This window comes from Pygocentrus nattereri, chromosome 3 (assembly GCF_015220715.1).
Source record: "Pygocentrus nattereri isolate fPygNat1 chromosome 3, fPygNat1.pri, whole genome shotgun sequence".
Classification (NCBI taxonomy): domain Eukaryota; kingdom Metazoa; phylum Chordata; class Actinopteri; order Characiformes; family Serrasalmidae; genus Pygocentrus; species Pygocentrus nattereri.
Window position 1 is genome coordinate 21,252,448 of NC_051213.1, and position 21,101 is coordinate 21,273,548.

At 38.1% G+C, this 21,101-nt stretch overlaps 1 protein-coding gene across 2 annotated transcripts in view; it reads left to right on the forward strand.

Moving 5' to 3' along the window:
• bcl3 (BCL3 transcription coactivator) overlaps positions 1 to 21,101 on the forward strand; it is a 34,711-nt gene that overhangs the window by 5,310 nt on the left and 8,300 nt on the right. The window contains exons 3-5 of one of the 2 annotated variants that reach the window (XM_037536317.1): positions 1 to 34; positions 7,995 to 8,003; positions 13,982 to 14,090. The exon at positions 1 to 34 is cut by the window's left edge and continues 96 nt beyond it. In XM_037536317.1, the coding sequence (XP_037392214.1) occupies positions 1 to 34; positions 7,995 to 8,003; positions 13,982 to 14,090 (152 nt within the window). The remainder of the gene's footprint in view (positions 35 to 7,994; positions 8,004 to 13,981; positions 14,091 to 21,101) is intronic. The other variant, XM_037536319.1, reaches the window with a different exon arrangement.

Below are 21,101 nucleotides of genomic sequence, written 5' to 3' on the forward strand. Positions count from 1 at the left end.
CTTTGGCAATACGCCAGGACGAAGATGGCGACACGTAAGTCACTTGACCGTCAGGAAGTACACTTATCATTGTTTAATTCAAGTGCTCATAGAACATAACACAGCAAACACATTTCCTCAATACTTTGTCAAGATTGCACTGTACTGATAAAAGCCTTTCAAAAAAGTATATTACTTACTATAACTCCCAATCAAGATATATATATGGAATATATATGGAATAAAAACTCTTTGAGTTTTTAGGAATGTATGAAAGCCAAAAATGCAGGAACTATGCTGATCAAAATGACTTATATTTGCTCCAGTGTAATTGACAGATTTTATTCCAGTGTAAGTATCTCTCCATATCTCCATGCCTTGATGTAGGTCAACACACCTAGAACCAACGGCAAGTTTATGTAGGCTCCGCTAACCTTATTGTTGTAGTTTTCCTACTCTCAACAATGTGCCTTACTTTTACAGTTAAGGTTTATCCCTTCATTGATTTAGATTCCAGGGACACATGTTAGACATGCCATGTTTCTTGAGGAATCTGCCCTGCACATTCTTCACAGCCATCTCACTTCCTGTAAGGAGATTTCCATGTAGTTCCTTTCTGTTCTGATTCATCACATTGACTCTCTCTGACACAATTGCGGATGAAAAAAATGTATGAATAAGTGAAAGAGGTTAAGGACTGCAAGTATGTAAGAATGAAAGCAGGCATGTTCTTATGGATTTTGATTTTTTGGGGGGAGTACTGTATGTGTTTCTCAGAGAGAGAGAGAGAGTAAGAGAGAGAGTGAAAGAGAGAGGCAAAGGGAAACAGGGAGTGACTAAGAGATAGGGACAGATTAGTTGACTGGCTGAGCACATGGGATGTTCTTTGTGATTACACTGTATACTCGCTTGTGAATAAGGTGAAATACAGAAGTGGAGATGGGAGCACAGCAGATCTTATCTTGTGTTCACTCCAAGGGTCACTTTCTAGACTACAATCATGAGACATTTATGGTGCAAAGGTACACTTTACAAACATACCGTCATCGTTTTCTCAACATTAGGCCGATTTCAGACTGTCTATGAAAGAGAGTGAAAAATATGTATGGAAAAGTGCAAAAGTCACGAGAAGTGAGGATCCAGGAGCTGAGTGATTGAACAACATTTGAGATGAAATTGGAGTGCCTATAATGTATCTACTCAGGTTGTATATTAACACAGAATTGCTGATCATCTCTGCACACTTAAAGGAGAAAACCTTTTGAAAAAAAGGTACAGAGCCATATTCTTTATTTGTGTAGGCAAATATTGCTGAGGTTTATTTCTGGTTGTGAATATGCAAGATGACTATGACTGAGTGAAACAATGAAAATGTGTGGTGTAAGAGCATATGAGAAGGGCCAGGCTACAGATGAACACATATAATGCTCTGTCATGCATGGACACACATACCCTTACTGTAAGACCCAAACATCCTCCCACATGATGGCAACTATGAAAGTACTGCTCTTTCTGTGCTCATGTGAGTGAAACTTGGCTTTTCAAAAGTGACACCTGCTGTCATGCAATATTGACACCCTTTTTAGTCAACATGTCCAAAACTTTTTTTTTGTCTATGTAAGCAAATGAGACCCTGTATGAGTGTACAAATTCACCCTGAAAGGTCCTTGAGAAAGGTCAAGTTCGCTTTACTAAGTTCTAATTTATGTCCTTACAATGCATTGCATATTAAAATGCTTTGCTCCTGTTTCAATACTGGTTTTAACATGCCCTCGTCCACTTGGCCTTGCTGATTCTCCTCAGGGGAATCCCCAACTGAACATCTGAAGGGCTGTTGCATTAATATATTCACTCAAGTGAAGTGTGTTGGGTGAGACTTCAGAGGGGAGAGGGATCAAGTGAATGTAAGTGTTGACATAACTAGCAGAGCTTGAAAAACAAATGCCAGATAAAGCTGTTTGTAAGCCATAGAAGTTAACTAATGTTCCATTAAAATGCTTATTTAAAAACCATATTCGATTTACTAGGCTTTGCGTCCAAACCGCTATGTTGAACATGACTTGCGATGTAGCTTCATCATTTTATTCTAGCTAGACTATATGGCAAACCAAATTAAAAAGAAAGGCGGTGCACCTTGGCCTTACACCAAAGTTTATAGTCAGACAAAGCAGGCTGTAGCACAGCATGCGCTACCCGGGCTCAAGGAGGACGCTGGAGACAGGGTTCAGGGTTGCAGCAGTCACTTCTTTATTTCACACTAAATAAACACAACAATGAAAACCAAAACCAAACCTATGCTGCACACTTTTCAGTGGCTTCTACCTAGACTTTTCAGTCCTTTGCTCAAGCTTTTCAGCTCTTCAGTCTGCTGCTGCTGCCTGTCCCTCTCTCTCTGTTCCCTCTCCGCTCTTTTTAAAAGGCGCGCCCATTGCCAGCCAGATCGGCACCAGCTGGCTCTCATTAAGGGCAATGAGGGAATGAGATCTCACCGCTCTGCCTCTTCGTCACCACCCCGAGCTGGCAGCTCGGCTGCCCGGATCGAACGTGAGGTGTAGTGATGCGGCCTCGCTGTGTAACAGGGGTCCTCATCCTCTTCCTTCTGCCGTCACTCCCATGACTCACGTCTGTCGGGGCAGCTCAGGCTTTGCGCTTCACCCCTCCACACTCGCAGCTCTCTCCCTGCCGTCCTCGCTGAGGTTCGTCGCTGGGTGTTTGGACCTTCATGCCGGCTCGTTATCGTCAGGGCCCAGGGGGCGGGCGCATGCCACATAGTCATTCACAAGTTTTATGTACATTGTGTTAAAACCTATGTTTAGAAAACATTTTGCATTGCACAGCTTGAATGCATAGCCAGTTAGCATAATGAGCCCAGTCTAGCCAAGGGCAAGTGTGTTCCAGTCCCCTCCTCCCCTCATGTTGCAAGTAACCTCTTGTGTAAAGTAGGTAAGATACAGTTGAATTTGGAAAGGGCATGTCAAAAATTGTACTGAAACAGGCCTTGGTGTACAGCTGATCTAATGTTTATTTAGCATGCAGCTTGCTTTTCCATGCAGTGATTCTATTTCTCTGTGACCTTGTTTTCTAACAGACCTGTCAGGATATGCTAATTAATCAACACATTTCACAAGCTGGCAAATCTTGTTACTGGTAGAACTGAATTTCCTGGTCTGTATCTCTGTGTTATATCAGTATCTGTCAGAGATCATACTTCAGCAGAAAACAACATTAAGCCACATACATACGTACACACTGACAGACACACTCAAGCACACTCGCACATGCACAAACACACAGACACATACACACGCTGTCTCCTCATTCTCTGTAATCTTACGACGTCAATGGGCGTTTCATCCTCTCACCTTGTTTTTTTCTCAGCGCTTAACAGACCCTCACTTTCGGGAAAGCCAGTGAGAGCGTGCAAGTCTGCGGTTGACTCAGGTGTCTTTCTCTCTCTCTCTACGTTCTTCTCTTTTTTTCAGCCCTTTTTAAATGAATGAGCTTGAAAACCCAAACATCCGCTCCCCACTTCCTCTTTCACCGCTTTCTCCCCCATCTCTCTCTCTCTCTCTCTCTCGCTTGCTCTCTTTCTGTCTCCTTTACACAATTTCTTTTTTTACTATAACTACAATATATCAAAGCAAATTCTTCATATAAAAATAATATCTGTGCATGATATACCACACTTACAATACATAAGCTGCATATCTGTTATAAATGCATTCTTACTGCAGTTTTTTAATGGCTGCAATGGAGCAAATTGTATGTTTTATGTTCTATTGTTCTTGCAACTTCTTTTGAAACCCTTAAAAAACAAAACAATTTGCACTCATACAAGATGGGTACAGATATCTGTGTAGTGTACACTTCTGTCCTTCATTGTATTGCTTCTTTCATCCTCTCTTTACATTGTCCTCTCTCTTCTAACATAAGAGGGAGAGTAAGTGCTAAATGCATTCATTGGTCACTCTAGGGCCATCTGTATGTATTTCTGTCAGAAGGGTTAGGGTAGTAGGCTCAGTGGGTCCTTAGCTCAGTCCTTATGTGGAATTCAGGGATGCTGACCTAGTACCAGAAGTTCAAGCGTGTTTCCTTTCCTTTTACCATTTTGACTCTTGTCATTGTGTCCTTAAGTAAGATGCTGAAACCCAAGCTGTTTAGCACAGTGCAACATTGCTAATCACCTAGACATGACAAGTTTGGGAAAAAAGCAGGTGGAGCTCAGTGGACCAATCTTGTCTTTGTGAGTAGTACGTATATAAGAAATTAAATAAATGCATACAATGGAAAAATTCACAGTAAGTTGCTTGCAGCTTGACTTACAAGTAAAGTATTGTAGATATACAGTACTGTACTATAAGACAGTTTACTGCAATTTTACTGTAATTTTCCAACAATATAATCACATAACTAGTGTGAAGAACAATATGCTCTAGTATGTCTACAGTAACACTGGACACATTTTGTACAGCTAAAGAATACAAAAAGTGGTAAACTATATGCCTAATCAAATTTTGATAATTGCTCTAAAAGTTAGTGTAGTTGCCAATATTTTACTGTACACAACTACAAGTGATTCTTCCTCACGGATACACTTACATCAGGGCCTGCTACAGCAAGGAGCACAGGCATCGCTGACCTCAATTCATGGGGATGTAGATAACCTCACTCTATACAAAAATATAGCACAACTCACTGAAAAAAATATCGATTTATTGACTCCGCTTCTTATATCTATATACAATGTCAAATATATGCTAATCTACTTCAGTGCTATTATCTAATAATCCCAGTTCACTTAAATTTCATATGCGTTACATTTTCATTTGATGACTTCTTGCATATTCTGTATTAATGCTGACATTTGAAACACATGCCCTGTTTGTCTTTGCTGGAGAGTTCATTTGACAGGTTCTTACTGAAAATTAGGTGGTAAACTGTTCGAATCAGACATTAACTCATATTCATAGACAAAGGCAATAACAAATCTTAATGTAAGAAAGCAGTTTTATTGTAAACATTTACTGTAAAAATACACTCAAAAACCTCAGGAGTTCAGGACAAAGTTCAGGAGACTAACATGCTTAACATGGCAAACTATCTTTTAATTATTAATCCTAAGAGATATTATTATGAAAAAAATATGCAAGGTATGTAGTACAAAGGAATTTTGTCCCACATACATCTACTTTATGCCACTGTAAAACAAAGTTTTTTCCTAAAAAATACTTCTAGCACCTTGGGTCCTAGATGTCCACAGCACAGAAGAAGCACCATTACATGAATGTATTGATTTTGTGAAATATAGAAGGATCTCATTCTCTTCTAATCTCACTTGTTATAGTTCGCCTAGTACATTTTGGTTGTTTTGTGATGCTGCAGTGCACTGTAGCTGCTCTAAACATCCATACTACAGCACTCGGGCATTCAGTAAGCCCAAGAAAACAACTTCATTTACATGTAGCAGGTTGCAACATTCATCAGGGGCCAGATGCACATCATCGTTTGATGTTGCTGATGTGTGACTGACGTACGAGCGGGATGTTTTGCCTGAATAACAATGAGTTTAAGGGTCAGATGGTAGCCAGAAGTACCACAGTTCTTCAAAGCTGTTTTTTCATAGCACCCTTGTGATTTTGAGTCCAGTTATTAATTTAATTTAATTTATTTATTTAATTTCGTTTTAAGCCATATCTCAGCTGGCAGGGTGCAGATCAAGAAAAGTCACCAATACCCCAATCAGTGAGCCATATAATAGACGCAGTAGTTGCATCACTGTTGTGGAGGTGTTATTGCAACAGAAACTGCAGTTTTGTGCATAATTCTAACCCTTTTAGCAGGATGAAGCTATGTGTAAATAAATGTTAATGCAATCAGTTTGTTTAAGGGTTTAACCAAGGCTGCCGATAATCATGCCTGCAAGCTGCAAAATATTTTACAAGACTCTTCCCTTGACACTTTTCCAGTCCTTAAGTAGTGTTCTGCCTCAAAAACTAATCACAGTTATTTTAAAATGTTTAGAAAAGGAATCACAATCTGCCTTTGCTTTTTTGAATGAATTGCCTGTCTGAATATTTAGCCAATGCTGACATGAATCATGCATGAAACTTGCAAAATATGCATCAACATTTGTCCCTTGATGCTGTCCCCAGTCGTCTGTACTGTCTTGTTTCCGTAAGGACCATCTCCCTCAGCTGTCAGGTTGGTTTCTGGTAAACAGTGGCATACAGTGCTTGTCTCAGGGTTTTTGTGCCATATTTCTACTTCCCTTCTCTCTTTGTTTATTGCCACAGTGGGCCGTGCCACAAGGGATGTGAGGTTTGTGTGTCTCTGGCCTGTACAGGATGCCGCACATACGCAGCCCTGGCTTTATCTGGGGCTGCGGTCTAACTAACTCTCACTCACTTCCAGGAACCTAGAGTGTTTCATCTGTAGAGAAGAGAGACAGAAAGACCATGAGACTGTGAGAATGGGTGGATCATGAAGAGCAACGATAAAATGATGAGTTTGCTCAGGCTGATATAGCTTTCAGTGTCCTTCATAGAGCTGACTTGACAGCATCACACATAACAGCTGCTGAGCCACCAAAAAAGTTAAGGGAGCCATGTAAGAGACAGATGGTTTGTGTTCTGGGTCATTTTGCAGGGGACAGGTGCCCCCAAACCTGACACAGTTTTAGGCATACAGCAACATACATTCTTTTTTTCTTAACCTATAACAAGTCTCAACACACCCAACTCAAGAAGTGCTTGATAATCAATTGATGAGCTGGATCAGGTGTGTTGGGACAGGGAACAGTTAAATCTTTGCAGGACAATGGGTCCCCATGAGCATGATTAAGAAACACTGAGCTATAGTGTTACGTAATGATTAACATCTGCTCATTTGTGAAAATATATTGGTTTTACTATCCTCAACATAATGGGCTGGTTTTATGTCCTAGCTTAGTCTTGGATACATACAACTGCACAGTTATTTGTCATGTGTTATTTACTCTTTTGTTTACATTGTCTATATATAATTTCTTTACTGAATAATACTTCTTAAATTGCTTCCACTGGCTCTCAAAACAGTGGCAAAGCTCCTTCCTAGTTCTTAGGAAAGATGATTTTCACTTTAAATCTTTCTTTCATTTTGTAGAAACAGAAAATTAGTTTTATAATGAATCTTTAAACAAAAACACTTGTTAAAACAGCATGAAGCAGACACAGGGCGTACTAAACTAAGAGGTACAGTACTGTGCAAATGTCATAGGCATCTGGGAAAATGTAAAGTAATTTGTTCGGACAGGAAGTGTTTATTTGCTGTGACATAAATATTACAATAAAAATCGGTAATCAGGCTTTGTGTTATCTTAATCTTTTGCAAAGCTCTCATACCTACTTCAGCTAAGCAGTCATTTATTAAATTAAATCAAGTTTGCTGTTGATGGAGCTCAACAAACCAGTACAATGGCTGGAGGGCTTCGAGAAATCGTACTGCACTTTCTACCAAGATAGAGTTTTAAACAGTTTTCTTGACTGCATAAGACTTTAGCACTGCACTGTATATGTGCCAGAGTTTAACCCCTGCAGATGTAGTTTTCATACATTTGTGGAATCAGTCAATCTGAAGTGGAATAACAGCTTCAGGGGCTCACAGATAGTAAAACAATCTCCAGTTAAGGTTCAGAGACAATAAAGCTAGCTAATAGCCAGTTAAAGGGAGCAAAGTAGTTACTTATAACTGAATATTATGTCTGAAAGATGTTCAATTGTGGGTTTAATGTTATTCACTTGAAATAATTCATACTCCTAAAATATCAAAACAAACCAAGTAGCTAATTCTTTAACCTCAGCTACTCCCCCAACACATGGTAATTGAAATAAGATGTTCTATGAGGTGAAGTCAAGGGCAGTGAAGTCATTTACGGGATGGAAAGTGAGTTCTGAATGATCTCTTCTGCTTTTTATACTGAGAACCAGGGAACAGAGAAAGTGTGACATGGCAGTTTTTTCTTCTTCTTCTTCTTACAGGTCATGTCTGTAAGTCTGAATGCAAGGCCTGAGTCAGGTCTACATAACATGTGGTCTCTACCACTCAGTCCAGCTTCCGCTTTTCAGTTTGATGCCTCCTGTTGGACCTTGATGGTATGGTGATGTGTTCAAACTGTGAAATGATTGCAGATGTGTGCATCATATAGCTTTTATCTCATAGTCATAACAATAACCCACTAGGCTTTCATAGTAGCTTCACACAAAGTTGCTCACACAGCAAAACGTCCACTACTTCTGTATATCTTTGTAATACTTTGATGGCCTTAAAGGAGTAGATCAGCAAAAAAATAAAAATTTTATGATTTTCTACTTTACCCTAATGCAAACACAATTTTTCCTCATTCCCCAAATCAGGAAAACAGTATATGCTGTCAAAATGTTGGTTCTTTGGTTAAGAACTGGAAGTACAAAACTAATGTTGCTAACAGACACTGGAAGTCAGTAATCACCCAAACCATTTCCATAAATACATGCACATAACCTCTCTGAACCCACTCAAACCATGTCTTAATTAAGGTAATGCAGATAAATCACTGTGGTTTAGAATGCAGCATGACCTGCTGTGAACTCTAAAAGCATAAAAACCTCTGTGTCTATGAAAGAAGGACAGTCATTTAGAATAACTGCAATCAGTTCTTTCCTGAGCACAAGATGATCAAAGGGAGAGAATTCACAACACAGATGCACTGTAGGGTAATGTAGATAGAGAAGCCAAGCAAATGTAGTCAATACAGTGTTTGATTATGAAATTGAGGGCCACATTTTCTGTACAAATGCACCTCAACCATATATGTTTAAATCTGCATATACACATGAAATGCATCAGTTGGCTACTGGACCCACCACTGAATCCCTGGACCCACCTCTTATCTAAATATGGCATGACAGTGAGTAAGCACAACAGTGATGGAGAAAAAGTGAACAGCACTCACCTCAGATCTTGGATCCACTTCTTTGGGGTGCCATCCATACAGATTTACTTGGTACAGCTTTGGATTTTAGAATATCCCACTGAAGACTTTCCTTGTAATTGTCAGGTGAAAAATTATCATCATGTACACTGTACATTTTGCACAGTAACTTTACTGAACGTTTCTCTTACTAGTTTGTGGTTTGTTGCCAAAACAACACACACTTTCTGAATTTGAAGGCAGAATAGTTCTAGAAAGCAAACTGGACATTAGGCTGATGATAATGTGGCTCCAATTAGCACAGATGTGTCTACATTGTTTTTTTTTTTGTTTTTTTTTTTTTCTTCAAAATTAGTTTACATAGCTTATCAGCATAACCTGACGCAAATGAACAATTTGGCATACATTTTTTTAGGAAACGGTTAAGGTGACTACTTCCAGACTTCCAGTGTTTGTTAGCACTTAAAAAAGCAGCTCCAGTTCTAACTAAAGCAAAAATTGGACACCAAAGATATCTTGGCTGACTGCCTACATTTGAGGTAAATTATGTAAATGTGGAAAACTATGTAATTGTGTTTGACTTTTCACCAACCTGTTCCTTTAAATGTATTTAGTAGATCCATAAATGTGGACTGTTCAAATTGTGCCTTTAATGCAGGGTGTGTCGCCATCATCTGCCTTTTTAAAAACTTTCTGTGGAATAGCCATCATGAGGCAACTGTGGCACTACATTCTAGGACAACATTCACTGGTTTGCTGGAGGAAATATGAGTCAATGCCTGTTTTTGCCTCTGTGAACTCTTTCAGTTTTCTAATCTCATTCATGATTGAAATATGAATGTAAAGGTGTACCATCATCATTAGAAAAAGAGTGACTGTCAACATTTACTGTGAACTGATTAACAGTGCTTAAATTTATCTGTTCAATGTCCAACATCTAAATTTAGCATGATGAGGGAAAATGTATGTATATACATTTTTCCATTGTTTTGCTAAAAATTCAGTAATCCTATGTAGGTGTAGACATGACACTTTAAGACATTTTATTAATACACAATAAGATTACTAAATTTAGTTTACCAACAAAGCTATGAGTACAGTGTTTTTAATACAGTGGTTAACCCAGTGGGCCTAATTATGCTCTCTTTGTAATAAAATATTCAGTTGTTCAGTGTTCTCTCAGTACTGATTATATCCACAGTGTGCTCAGAAGAGCATATTACATAATATAGGACACTTTATCACTATAATTTTAAATAGCATCAGAAAGCTTATCTCAATCTCTTGTGACTAAAAAGATAATATGACAAAAGAAATTACAAAAGATGATCTTACTTTTTAGTCCATTACTGTAATTTCATCAATTTCTAAAATTTTGGATTTGTATAAAGGCCGAGGAACCCTAAAGTGGGCAATTGTATTGTTGCAGTGCTGGGAAAAAGTAAAGTATTTCTTCTATTTTTGTATAATTGTCACATTTGAATATTTCAGATGAGTAAACTACTTTTAATATTAGATAACCCAAGTAAATACAAAATGCTGTTTTTGAATGATGATTTATTTTATTGAAGGAAAAATGTTGTTCAGCCTTACCTGGCCCTATCTGAAAAAGTAATTGCCCCCTTAGCTACTAACTCAACCAGAGATTCAAATGCAGACGTAAAGTCTGAAATCTGCCAATCTGGAAAGGGTTGCAAAGCCATTGCTTAAGCTTTGCGACTGCAGTGAACCACAGTGAGAGCCATTATCCACAAATGGAGATAACTTGGAAGAGTGGTGTATCTTGCCAGGAGTGGATGGCCTACCAAAATTTTACCAAGAGCATATCAGTGACTCACCCAGGAGGGCACAAAGGAATGCAGATGAATATCTAAAAAACTGCAGGCCTCACTTGCCTGTAGGTAAGGTTAGTTTAAAATAAAACATTTAGAAGTGACAAATTAGCAAAAATGGCCATGTAATTGTAAAACATACTTATTGGACAGGTTGAGAGCCACAAAACAATTTTCTTTCCATTTTTCACATTCACACTGGGCATGTGTGGTTTCAAAACTATGAATGAAAATGTTATTTCATATGATACTGATCTTTTTTCCCCAGTTCCTCATGTAGACTAATGGTCACTAAACCACTGCTGACACTTTTTATATTTTCTTAAACAGTTTCTACAAAAAATCATATCATGTATTTGAATGTGTATGTACTGCACACTAAAAACCACTAAACCACATTATCCCTATGTTGCTGTCTTTTTTTCTGACAATTATGTTAACATCTAACGCCAGTGATATTATTTTGGACTAAGAATGTCAGTTTATGCCTTAATGCATAGCAAGATTTTTGCAGGGCAGTTTTGCAGGGCAGATCGCAAAGACGAGTGTCTGTTCCTCAGAGGTGTTTGTAAGTCTTCAGAGTTTCACAGGAAGAGCCAGTTGTCACTGAAAATACACTGAAAGCCCCTATAAAGTGACATTAATCACAATGATGATTCTTATTTAAAACTGAAAGAATAGTGCCATTGTCACTGACACCAGGAAGTCACATTAAACCAAAGTGGCTGTTACTGGAAACCTCTTTAGAAAAAAAGAAAAAAAAAGTTAGAGTCCCTCACTCATTTTCACCCAGTCTTACCTCTCTCGGCTTTCAGCTTGCACACAGATAGATGGAGGTTTTCTTTGAAGTGATCAGGAGATAAGCATTTCCCTGTACTTACAGAGATCAGTTGCATATGGACATTGTGTGCAGAATGACTCATGCAGGTTTAAAGCTTTCATATACCGTCATTCATAGAATCAGGTGATTGATCACCATGTTAATCAGTCCTTTCACTCAGCTGTCAAAACCACATATACTAGTACGTAAACCCACTGGTCAGCAACATGTGTGTCAGCAACACATTTATACTTCTGTGTGTACGCAAGCACGGTATATTTTTAGGAAGTAAAGTTATGAAATATGCATATTTAGTAACAAAACTCATTGGAGCCCAAATAATATTAGAGTGCTTTCAAGAAAATCAGAAAAGCAGTTGCTGATGAACAGAAGATCTTTCTTTCCTACAGTGGGCTGATTTGTATTGTGGAGACTGAAATATGATTCATATGTTAACTGTTAAATATGTTAAATTCAAGCAGGTACAGCGACAAATTGACATCTACTTTTTGAGAGATGCGTTAAGTGTAGTGGTGTTCATGATATACCCTGCCTTGTAATCTATGCAATATTGGAGATGGGCACTGGGAGCATAATGGTCCCTGACCTGGATAAGTGACTATTAGAAGTGAATGAGTGTCCACAATGACTGGACATCACATGTTGTCTGCTAGTCCAAAATATTCATAGGTATGATTTAGTCTTTTGGCTGCGGTTTGGGATTTTATTGTAAATAGAAATGAAGTACCTTGCCATATTAACATACTATACATTAAAATTAAGGATGAAGTTACCCTGTCAGCAACATAAGGTTTGTTATGCACCATTGTGCCTTTTTTTAACTGTGTTTGCTTACAGTTTGAGCATTCTGGTGTGATTAACAATAGAGTCAATAAAAATCAGTAATTATAATGTGTTATGCTTTCGTACTTCTATACTGTGAAAAAAAGCACAGTGTTGGGTGGGGGTCCCTTTGCTAACTGAGCATTTTGCTCAATGATGGATGGAGTGGTGGGAGAGGGAGGTGAAGGGAAAAATTGGAGGTGCTTTAAAGAAAGGCAAAAGTTGCATTTTGCTGAAGGAATATGGGGAGACAAGATTTTAGTTTTTTTTAATTACATATGATGAGTCATACTTTATATGACCAACAAGAAGGGGAGTCTAAAAATTACATTTTGACAGTAAGAGTTAAAAGATATTCAATAAGATGGCATTTGAAAATATTTTCAGACACCAGTCTTCAAAGAAAATCCCTTAAATTATAAGGGACAGATTGGGAGCCTTCTCCAAAAAAAAAAAGCATATATATGACTACACTTGCAGAAACAGAAGTTACAACACAAAAGCAAAACTGGTAAATGCCAAGAATAGATCATCCCATTTGAAGAAAAAGTACCTAAAAGAACTGTCCATGATCCAAGGCATACATACCACTTGATCTCTGAAATGTGATAGTTACCACTAGAACCGGCTTGCTTACAATCACTGAAAAAGTTATTACAGATGAAAGCAACAGTGTAAGTTCTTTAGTCACAGAAAATGTTGACAGCTCAGATATGACCAAAAGCCTTAAAACTTGTTGTTCATTGGTTCAGGCAACAGTATGTAACAGCGCTAAGAATGGAATATTTTTAACTGGCCAGGTTAAACTCCTGATATTTTCCAAGAACTTGGCATAAGAAGAAGACTAAAATAAGAATGTGGAGTAAAGTAAAGGTCTGGGAGACCGTCATCTCAGATGATAAGCAGTGTCTGGTAATGTCTATCCATTGTGCACTCCAGGATGTCATTACATGGGTAGGGTATGTAAATAAGAATTAAAGATAACAACCTTATTTACTAAATGTTGGTCCGTCAAAAAACCCTTGGTGCCCTACAGTGGAATGAACTCATGCAATAATGTTTTAAGAATAATGTTTTAATTTCAAAAAATGTATAAACTCAAAAATAAATGGATTTGACATTTTTTGGGTCCAATTACTTACACTGTTAATTATTGCCAGTGTTTCACAATATTTAACACAATTTCTTTTCACAGGTAAAAAATAGTGAAATAGGTTTATACTTGTGGTATAGTGGTTTGTGCTTTTACCATAGATGATAGCTGGACTAACTGATTGTTCCAGGGTATGTTTGAAGTACAGGAGATTACAGCCACTTCACGCTTATTCTGTGGTCCATGTGATTGTGAAGTAACAGTGCACAGTTTCTAGTTTACTGTTATTGTTAATGATATGGTCAACTAAATTACTGTGAAACTAATCCAACTAGCTAGAAGCCAGTAATTTACTGTAATTTAACATATTCATATAAAATATATATAAAATATAGTGCCTGTGTGGATATTTTTTAAGGATGTGTTTTAAAGATGTCTGAATTGTGTGTGTGTGTGTTTTATTGCAGGGCTCTGCACATTGCTGTGGTTCAGGAGAAGGAGGCAGTAGTTCGCAGGCTGATCCACGTTTTATGCCGGGCTTGCAAAGACATCGACTTATATAATAACCTAAGACAGGTGGGACACACACACATCTCTCTCTCTCACACACACACACACACACACTTGTTTTTATACATATTTCACTTGAAATATTCTGTTGTAACTCCCTTTAGCATGAAGCAATTTGAACCAAAAAATACATATCTTGACGAATGTGATCGATTGCATTACATGCGATGCTTGAAGTCATCCCCATTTTCCAAACATGGGAACAAGTCACTAAGTTGCAAGTAACAAGTAAGTCTCAAGTCTTGACAATCAAGTCCCGAGTCAAGTCCAAAGTCAATACAAATGAGTCTCGAGTCAAATCCCAAGTCAATATTGGTTCTCTGGCACAATGGTTAACGCGACTGGCTGCGGAGCCAGACATTTTAGGTTCGACTCCTGTTAAGTCCGATGTGGAACATGACAAAAAACCATATCTTGTTGGGGCAGTCATGGGTTGGAGGTTAGGGAACTGGCCCTGTGACCAGAAGGTTGCCGGTTCGATCCCCAGTGCTGATAGTCCATATCCTTGACCTTGTCAATTGCTCCCCAGGCGCCATGGATAGGGCTGCCCAACCAGGCAAATGTGCTTACTGTCCCCTAGTGTGTATGTGGTGTTTCACGTCATGGATGGGTTAAATGTGGAGGTGAAATTTCCCTGTTTGTAGGATTTAAAAATTATCACTTAATACAAGGAAGTCTTGAGTCAAGTCCCAAGTCTTAAACTTTGAGTCCTAGTCAAGTCACCAGATGTAACGTCATTTCAGTATTTAACACAATTGATGGAGCTGATTAGTAGTATATTAAACTGATATTAATCATCAACATTTTTAAAGTTTGTATTTATTATAACAAAAATAACTTACATATGAAATTAGATAATTTCACTGTTTTCCCTTTTCCCAACACACCTGACCTAACTAATCACCTCATTACCAGCCCATTACTGAGTTAAAATAGGTGTTGAATCTACATCTACAGGAATTTTTCATGACATCACATTCTAAACCCATAAGCATTAATATGCAGTTGGTTGGGACACCTACAGGAGTTTTTATCACATCCCATTCTAAACCCATATGCATTAATATGAAGCTGCCCCCCTTTGCAGCTACACTATATAGAAAAAAGTATTGGGACACCTACAGGAGCTTGTATGATGTCGCATTCTAAACCCATAAGCATTAATATATGGACCTGGTCTTTGCAGTTCTAACAGCATGTGTGAACTCTGCAGTAGCTCTGCATGTATTGATCAGCAGAGTGTTTGCCACTTTTCTGCACTACTTGAACATTTCGTGGCTGAGATGCTGGTTTCTAAATGCTTTAATTCTTCAGTAAAATCACTCACAGTGAGGGATGAACAGAGGGAGAGAGCTTTGTTCACATTAGCTATTGTTTATCATTATGTCACTAAGTTTGCTAGCTTGTTAGACAGCCAGCTAGCTAACTGCTATATGTGAAATATAGGTTATATAGTAGAGACTTACTGTTGTTTGTGCAGCCTCAAATGTCAAACAAAGTTTGAAGTGGTTGCATCTCCGTCTGTGATCTTGACTCCACATGTCTTGCATGTCGCAGTTCTTTTTTATTTACTACAGCATAATCTTTGTTGATGAACAGGATTAATTGGGAGCGTGTTGCTTGTCTTCTCTGCACAAATTCAATATTGGAGCCCCCCCAAAGCTTCCCGTAATTGGCTGCAGAACTTCAGTTGTGGCTAGGTTACGGATAAACTGAGCTGAGCAGCTCAGCTCCCCAGCATTACAGCACCATTTAATACAAAGTGATCCAGTTAGTTATGTGATTCAGTTTTGCGACTCAAAGTCATCAGTTTAGTGACTCGAGTTGGACTCAAGTGACTCTAGTCCACATGTATGACATTTTCTGCCAGATACATTTCGACGCGGCGCTCCATATTCCTGAACGTATCCGCAAGCGTTACAGAGGTTAAACATCGCATTGGCTGTCTGACGACTGCCTCATCACTCTGACTCAGGGGCATGCCAGCTTGTTCAAAGCTCCGTATACTGAGGAGCACATTGCATGTTGATTTGTTCAGATTGCTTTGTCCAACAGAGAGTTATTACAGGATATTTTGGCCCTCTTTCGAGTGAATCTCCCTGTACAATATCAGAACACAAAGCAAAGTCATAAGTGTGATTAAACTACAAATTATGCTTTAATATATATATATATATGTGTGTGTGTATATATTATAAGTCTAACCTGAACCTCAGTAATGGTTTTGCCTTTTCAGTGTGTATAATACATGTAGCTTCTACTTCTTTTTTGTCTTGAAAATGCACACAAAAACACACATGGTGTATGACGTGAGTAGAAAATCTAACAGCTCAGAAAAAAAAGATACTGAACTATACTTTTCTGTACCCGCAAGGGCACTTCAGTACCTTTAGTTAAACAAAAAAAAACAGTTAAAACAATTTAATCATAATTGCAATTCTGTGCCAGGTTTTTTTGTTTGTTTGTTTCAGTTTTTTTGTTTTCTTTTTTTTTTAAGTTTCATTAACTTCTTTTTGAAACACACACGCATATAAATGCATACATATATTCAGTGGGGTCCAAAGGTCTGAGACCACTAGTGAAAATGCTTCTATTTTGTGTGAACAGTAGAATCTTTGACAATTAACATGAAATTCATAATTTCTTAGTGTTTGTCCCCCTTTTGCTTTAATGACAGCTTGCACACAAGCTGGCACAGACTCTAAAAACTAATAGTGACAAAAGCCTCTGAACACTGGATCAAATCCACCTTAGAGGCGTCTGAACACAAGCTTCTTGTTGTATAGGTAGATAGACAGACAGAGAGCTAGATATACAGACAGACAGACATCATGAGCATTACACATTTATTTGCCTAAAACATTTGTGTTGGCTACTCAGTAATATAAAATCAGCAGTGCTGGTGTTGTAGAGGGTGTAGGGGCTGTACTTTTAACCTGGAAAAGTGAATCTAGTGTACATTTCAAACTCATTCATGTGCTATGTGGACCATTACTGTTAAGGGGACATTTACATTGCTTGTACCTTGGGGGTCAAAATGTATCCATACAGTGCCATCTTTGTGTGTGTTTATATGTGTGTTTTAAGGAAAGCCTGATAAAGACCACTGTAGCTGAAAACATGAGCATGCAAAAGAGGAAGCATTTTCTTTCCTGGTAATGTGTCATTCCAGACCGACTGCAGTCTCATTTTAGTGGTTATGTGAGCACCTACAGTAAGGAGCTCATATCCACTACACCACAACACCAAACACACTGCACACACACTTCTGCTCTCCCTCGGAACTGTCTTTTCTCTTTCCCACAATGCACTATGCTTACGGCTCACCCCCTGCGGAGTGTCCCCAAGCTTTCACATTCTGTTCTCCTCTCTCTCCTCTTTCTGTTCTCCTCTCTCTCTCGCTCTCTCTCTCGCTCTCTCTCTCTCTCTCTCTCTCTCTCTCTCTCTCTCTCTCTCTCTCTCTCTCTCTCTCTCTCTCGCTCTCTCTCTCTCTCTCTCTCCCTCTGTCTTTAAAGCACCACTGTTCTCACCCGTTCTCATCATCAGCAATAGCCGCTTCATGTCTAACCAAACCTCAGAAATCACCTCACATCATGTTGAGGTTTCACTCAACACACACATCGCAAGCCAGTTACCAGAAGCTGCGTCTGAACCGTGCCTGATCTGACTGCTATTTTTTTTTGTTTGTTTGACGATTCATTTAGCTTTGAGTTATATCCTGTCTTCATTCACTTCACTTCCCTAGAACTGAAGCACCATACAGTCCATACATGATTGTGTGTGTTTGTGTATGTGCATGCATGCATGTACCAGTTAGTCTTTGATTGAAAGAACAAGATGAACCAAGTGCAAATATTACTATGGCCTAGCAGATTGTTATTGTTACAAGTTTGTATAGGGCCTGTATGATGGAAAAACAAAATTTCCTTACTTTGTTTAAATAAAATAAAAATTTCCAATATTGCATTCATTACCCAGTGCATACAATTTGTATATGAAAACAAAACTGCAAAAACAGCCTGTTTTTATAATGTCATACATCCTCCTATTCAGCATAAAGCAGTTTAGCCTCACCCATTTGTGTTGAAGTTATATGGAGTGTTTCAGCCTGCACTGTTTTATGAGTTTGCAATTTACAGAGTCACAGTACAGGCCAATCAGAGTAAAGGTCATTTGTATATAAGTCTTAAGGGTACAGTAACAGAAGGGATTCTAAAGGATGGAAATAGTTTGTAAAATGTTCAAAATGTTCATGTAAAACGTGAATAATGACTGTAAACCACATATACAAGTGGACTTCAGGAAAAAAAAAACATACAATACAAAAACAATGGAGGATATGGATTATTTTGTATTATTTTGAACCATTTCCATTGTTCCATTTTTCACAAAATATTCACAAGATGAAAATAAAGAGGGGGGAAACATTTTTTAAGGTTTAAAAAAATAACAAAAACCAGAAGAAATGACGTAACAAGGTTGTGACAATCATGTTTATTTCCCCAGAACACCTGGTTTAGCTAATCAATATTAAATGAAAGAGAATTCTTTACTGTCAGTGCAAACCAGAGGTCTGATTTTAACATCTCTAGAAGTTTACAAAAAAACAAAAGTTATTACATAAATTGATTATTAATATGTTGGTTGATGCCTGAGACATTACTTTATAATAGTTATATCATTTTTGACGTAACATGCATGTTAAACTCTGTTTCCATCCAAATCATGGCAGAGAGATACATGCAGGGCCTTGTAAGATAAAACTTTTTTTTTTTACAGATTTACCTTTATTTTACCATCATCAGTATTGCATATGAAACTCAGAAGGCAAGTATTCACAGGTGGCTTTAGATAGTACATATACTGTATTTACATTGTAGACATCACGACTCCTAGTTCCTCTCAGGACCACTGTAAAGACATTTGGGTCATTTTTCTACAATGCACCTTTTTCACATCTAACCACTCTGAATGACTTTGTTTACGTCACACAGGCTGAAGTATGCAGAATTTTTGAAAAATCAGTGGATGGAATTCCCCTTTCGATAAATGTTCTATTTTAAAAAAACTTGGTAACACTTTCTATGAATGTCATGTTTGTAAGCATCTATAAACAGATTTATAGCATGGTTATAAATATTTATAAAAATAAATTACACTGAATTACACTTAATAGCCACGTTTATTATACATTATGAATTGTTAATATAATGCATTATAAGTAGTGTTAATAACATATTATACTGTCAGTGCCAATGAAGTCAGTCCCAGCTTATAGAGTGTAAAGTAAAGATTTTCAGTATTTTATTTCTCAGCACTGGTGCTGTTAGAGCTGCATCTTTGGGGTTTCAGTCCTGAATATTCAGATGATCCAAACTGACTGTCCATCCTAGAATTACTGCTACAGTGTGCTTTTCTTACCCAGAACTCTCACTTTAAATGTTACATTACATTAAAGCAAACCAAATATCCATCAGCCCCTCCACTGAACCCCCTCTAACATCACACTGAGCGTGAAGTCACTGTGGAGTGAAGGCCTGGTGAGAGAGAGGCAAGATAGTGTCACTGGTTCTAACATCAAGCACTAGAAACCTTCACTCTTTAACACTACACTACAGTACAGTAATGCTCATTTCTGCTGTTGTGCTATTGGATATGCAGTGTTAAGTTAGTGCCAGGCTAACGGTGGTGTACATTGACTTTCCCACGTTGGGCAAAACACTGATGGCTAAACTCTGACATCTGAAACCTGAAATGTGCTTTATTGTGTATATTTTAGTGTTTCAGTAAGTTCTTCAGTAAATACCTCAACTTGAAGCCTCACTATTAACACTGGAGGAGGCTTTACTACAGTACACTTCACTTAGCAGACAAATCCAACTTATGAGCTCTGATAATTTGTTATGAACAGTACTTATAATGCATTATGTTAACAATTCATAGTGCATAATATTCATGATTATAATGTGCAATCCTTTTTTTATAAATATTTTTAACTGCATTTATGATGCCTTGTGAATGCATTATAACATGTTATGAATGTGTTTATAGATTCTTACAAACCTGACATTCATAGAAAGTGTTACCAAAAACTTTATATACTTAATGCATTTAACATTTAAAATTTGCATTGTACAGTAAGACTCCCGGTCTAGATCACTGAGTACAAGTAATTGCTGGGGCCAGTATAAAGCTGCACATATGTTGGTGTCTTCTCAGCTGACTGGTGGATTTAAGAAAGTGTTACTACTGCTAGCATTGTCTCTGTATTACTGTGCTACTCTTCCTTCTTTTACACCATCTTACGCCCACAGTTCTATTGTGACCACCGCTCACACTGACATTTAGAAAACTGCCTGTGTTTACTGGGTGCTGATTTTAGGAATACAACTACCACAGCTTCATCAAGAGAACTACAGCTTTACTTGAAAATCTCTGTTGTATTGGGAGTTGATGCTTTTTGTGTGTGAGATTATAAGGTAAGTGCTGGCCGGTTGCACTCTGAGTGCATGTGTTCTTTCTGTGCTTTTCTGGTTTGTTTCTCTGCAGTTATTGTTTTGTTTGCTGTGTTCACACTAGTGTTGTTAATGTGGGCTGCATCAGTGTGCAAGCATTGTGAGCGTATGTTGTAAGTGGTGCTCTGTTAAAGCAGCTGCCGGGTGTGCGTGTGAGTGTGTGTGTGTGTATGTGTGTACGAACTTAAGTATCCTCATTCCGAGAAGTCACATGATGCCCCTTGCATTCTGGGCTGTTTCTCAACATACCTTCTGTTGTGGTTCAGGGTAGAAGTTGGGACTTTCCCTTTTCTCTCGCTCTTTCTCTCTTGCTCACTCGCACTCTGTCCCTTACTGGACCTTGATACTTCTTTATTGACTTTTTTGACATCTCTATTGTTTATTTTCTTTTTTAACACTAACTGACCGACAGGTCAACTTGCCGTGAGGAGACAATGTATTGTTGCCATACCAAAAAAAACTCACAAACAACAACAACAAGAAAAAATATGTGTCTCCAAAA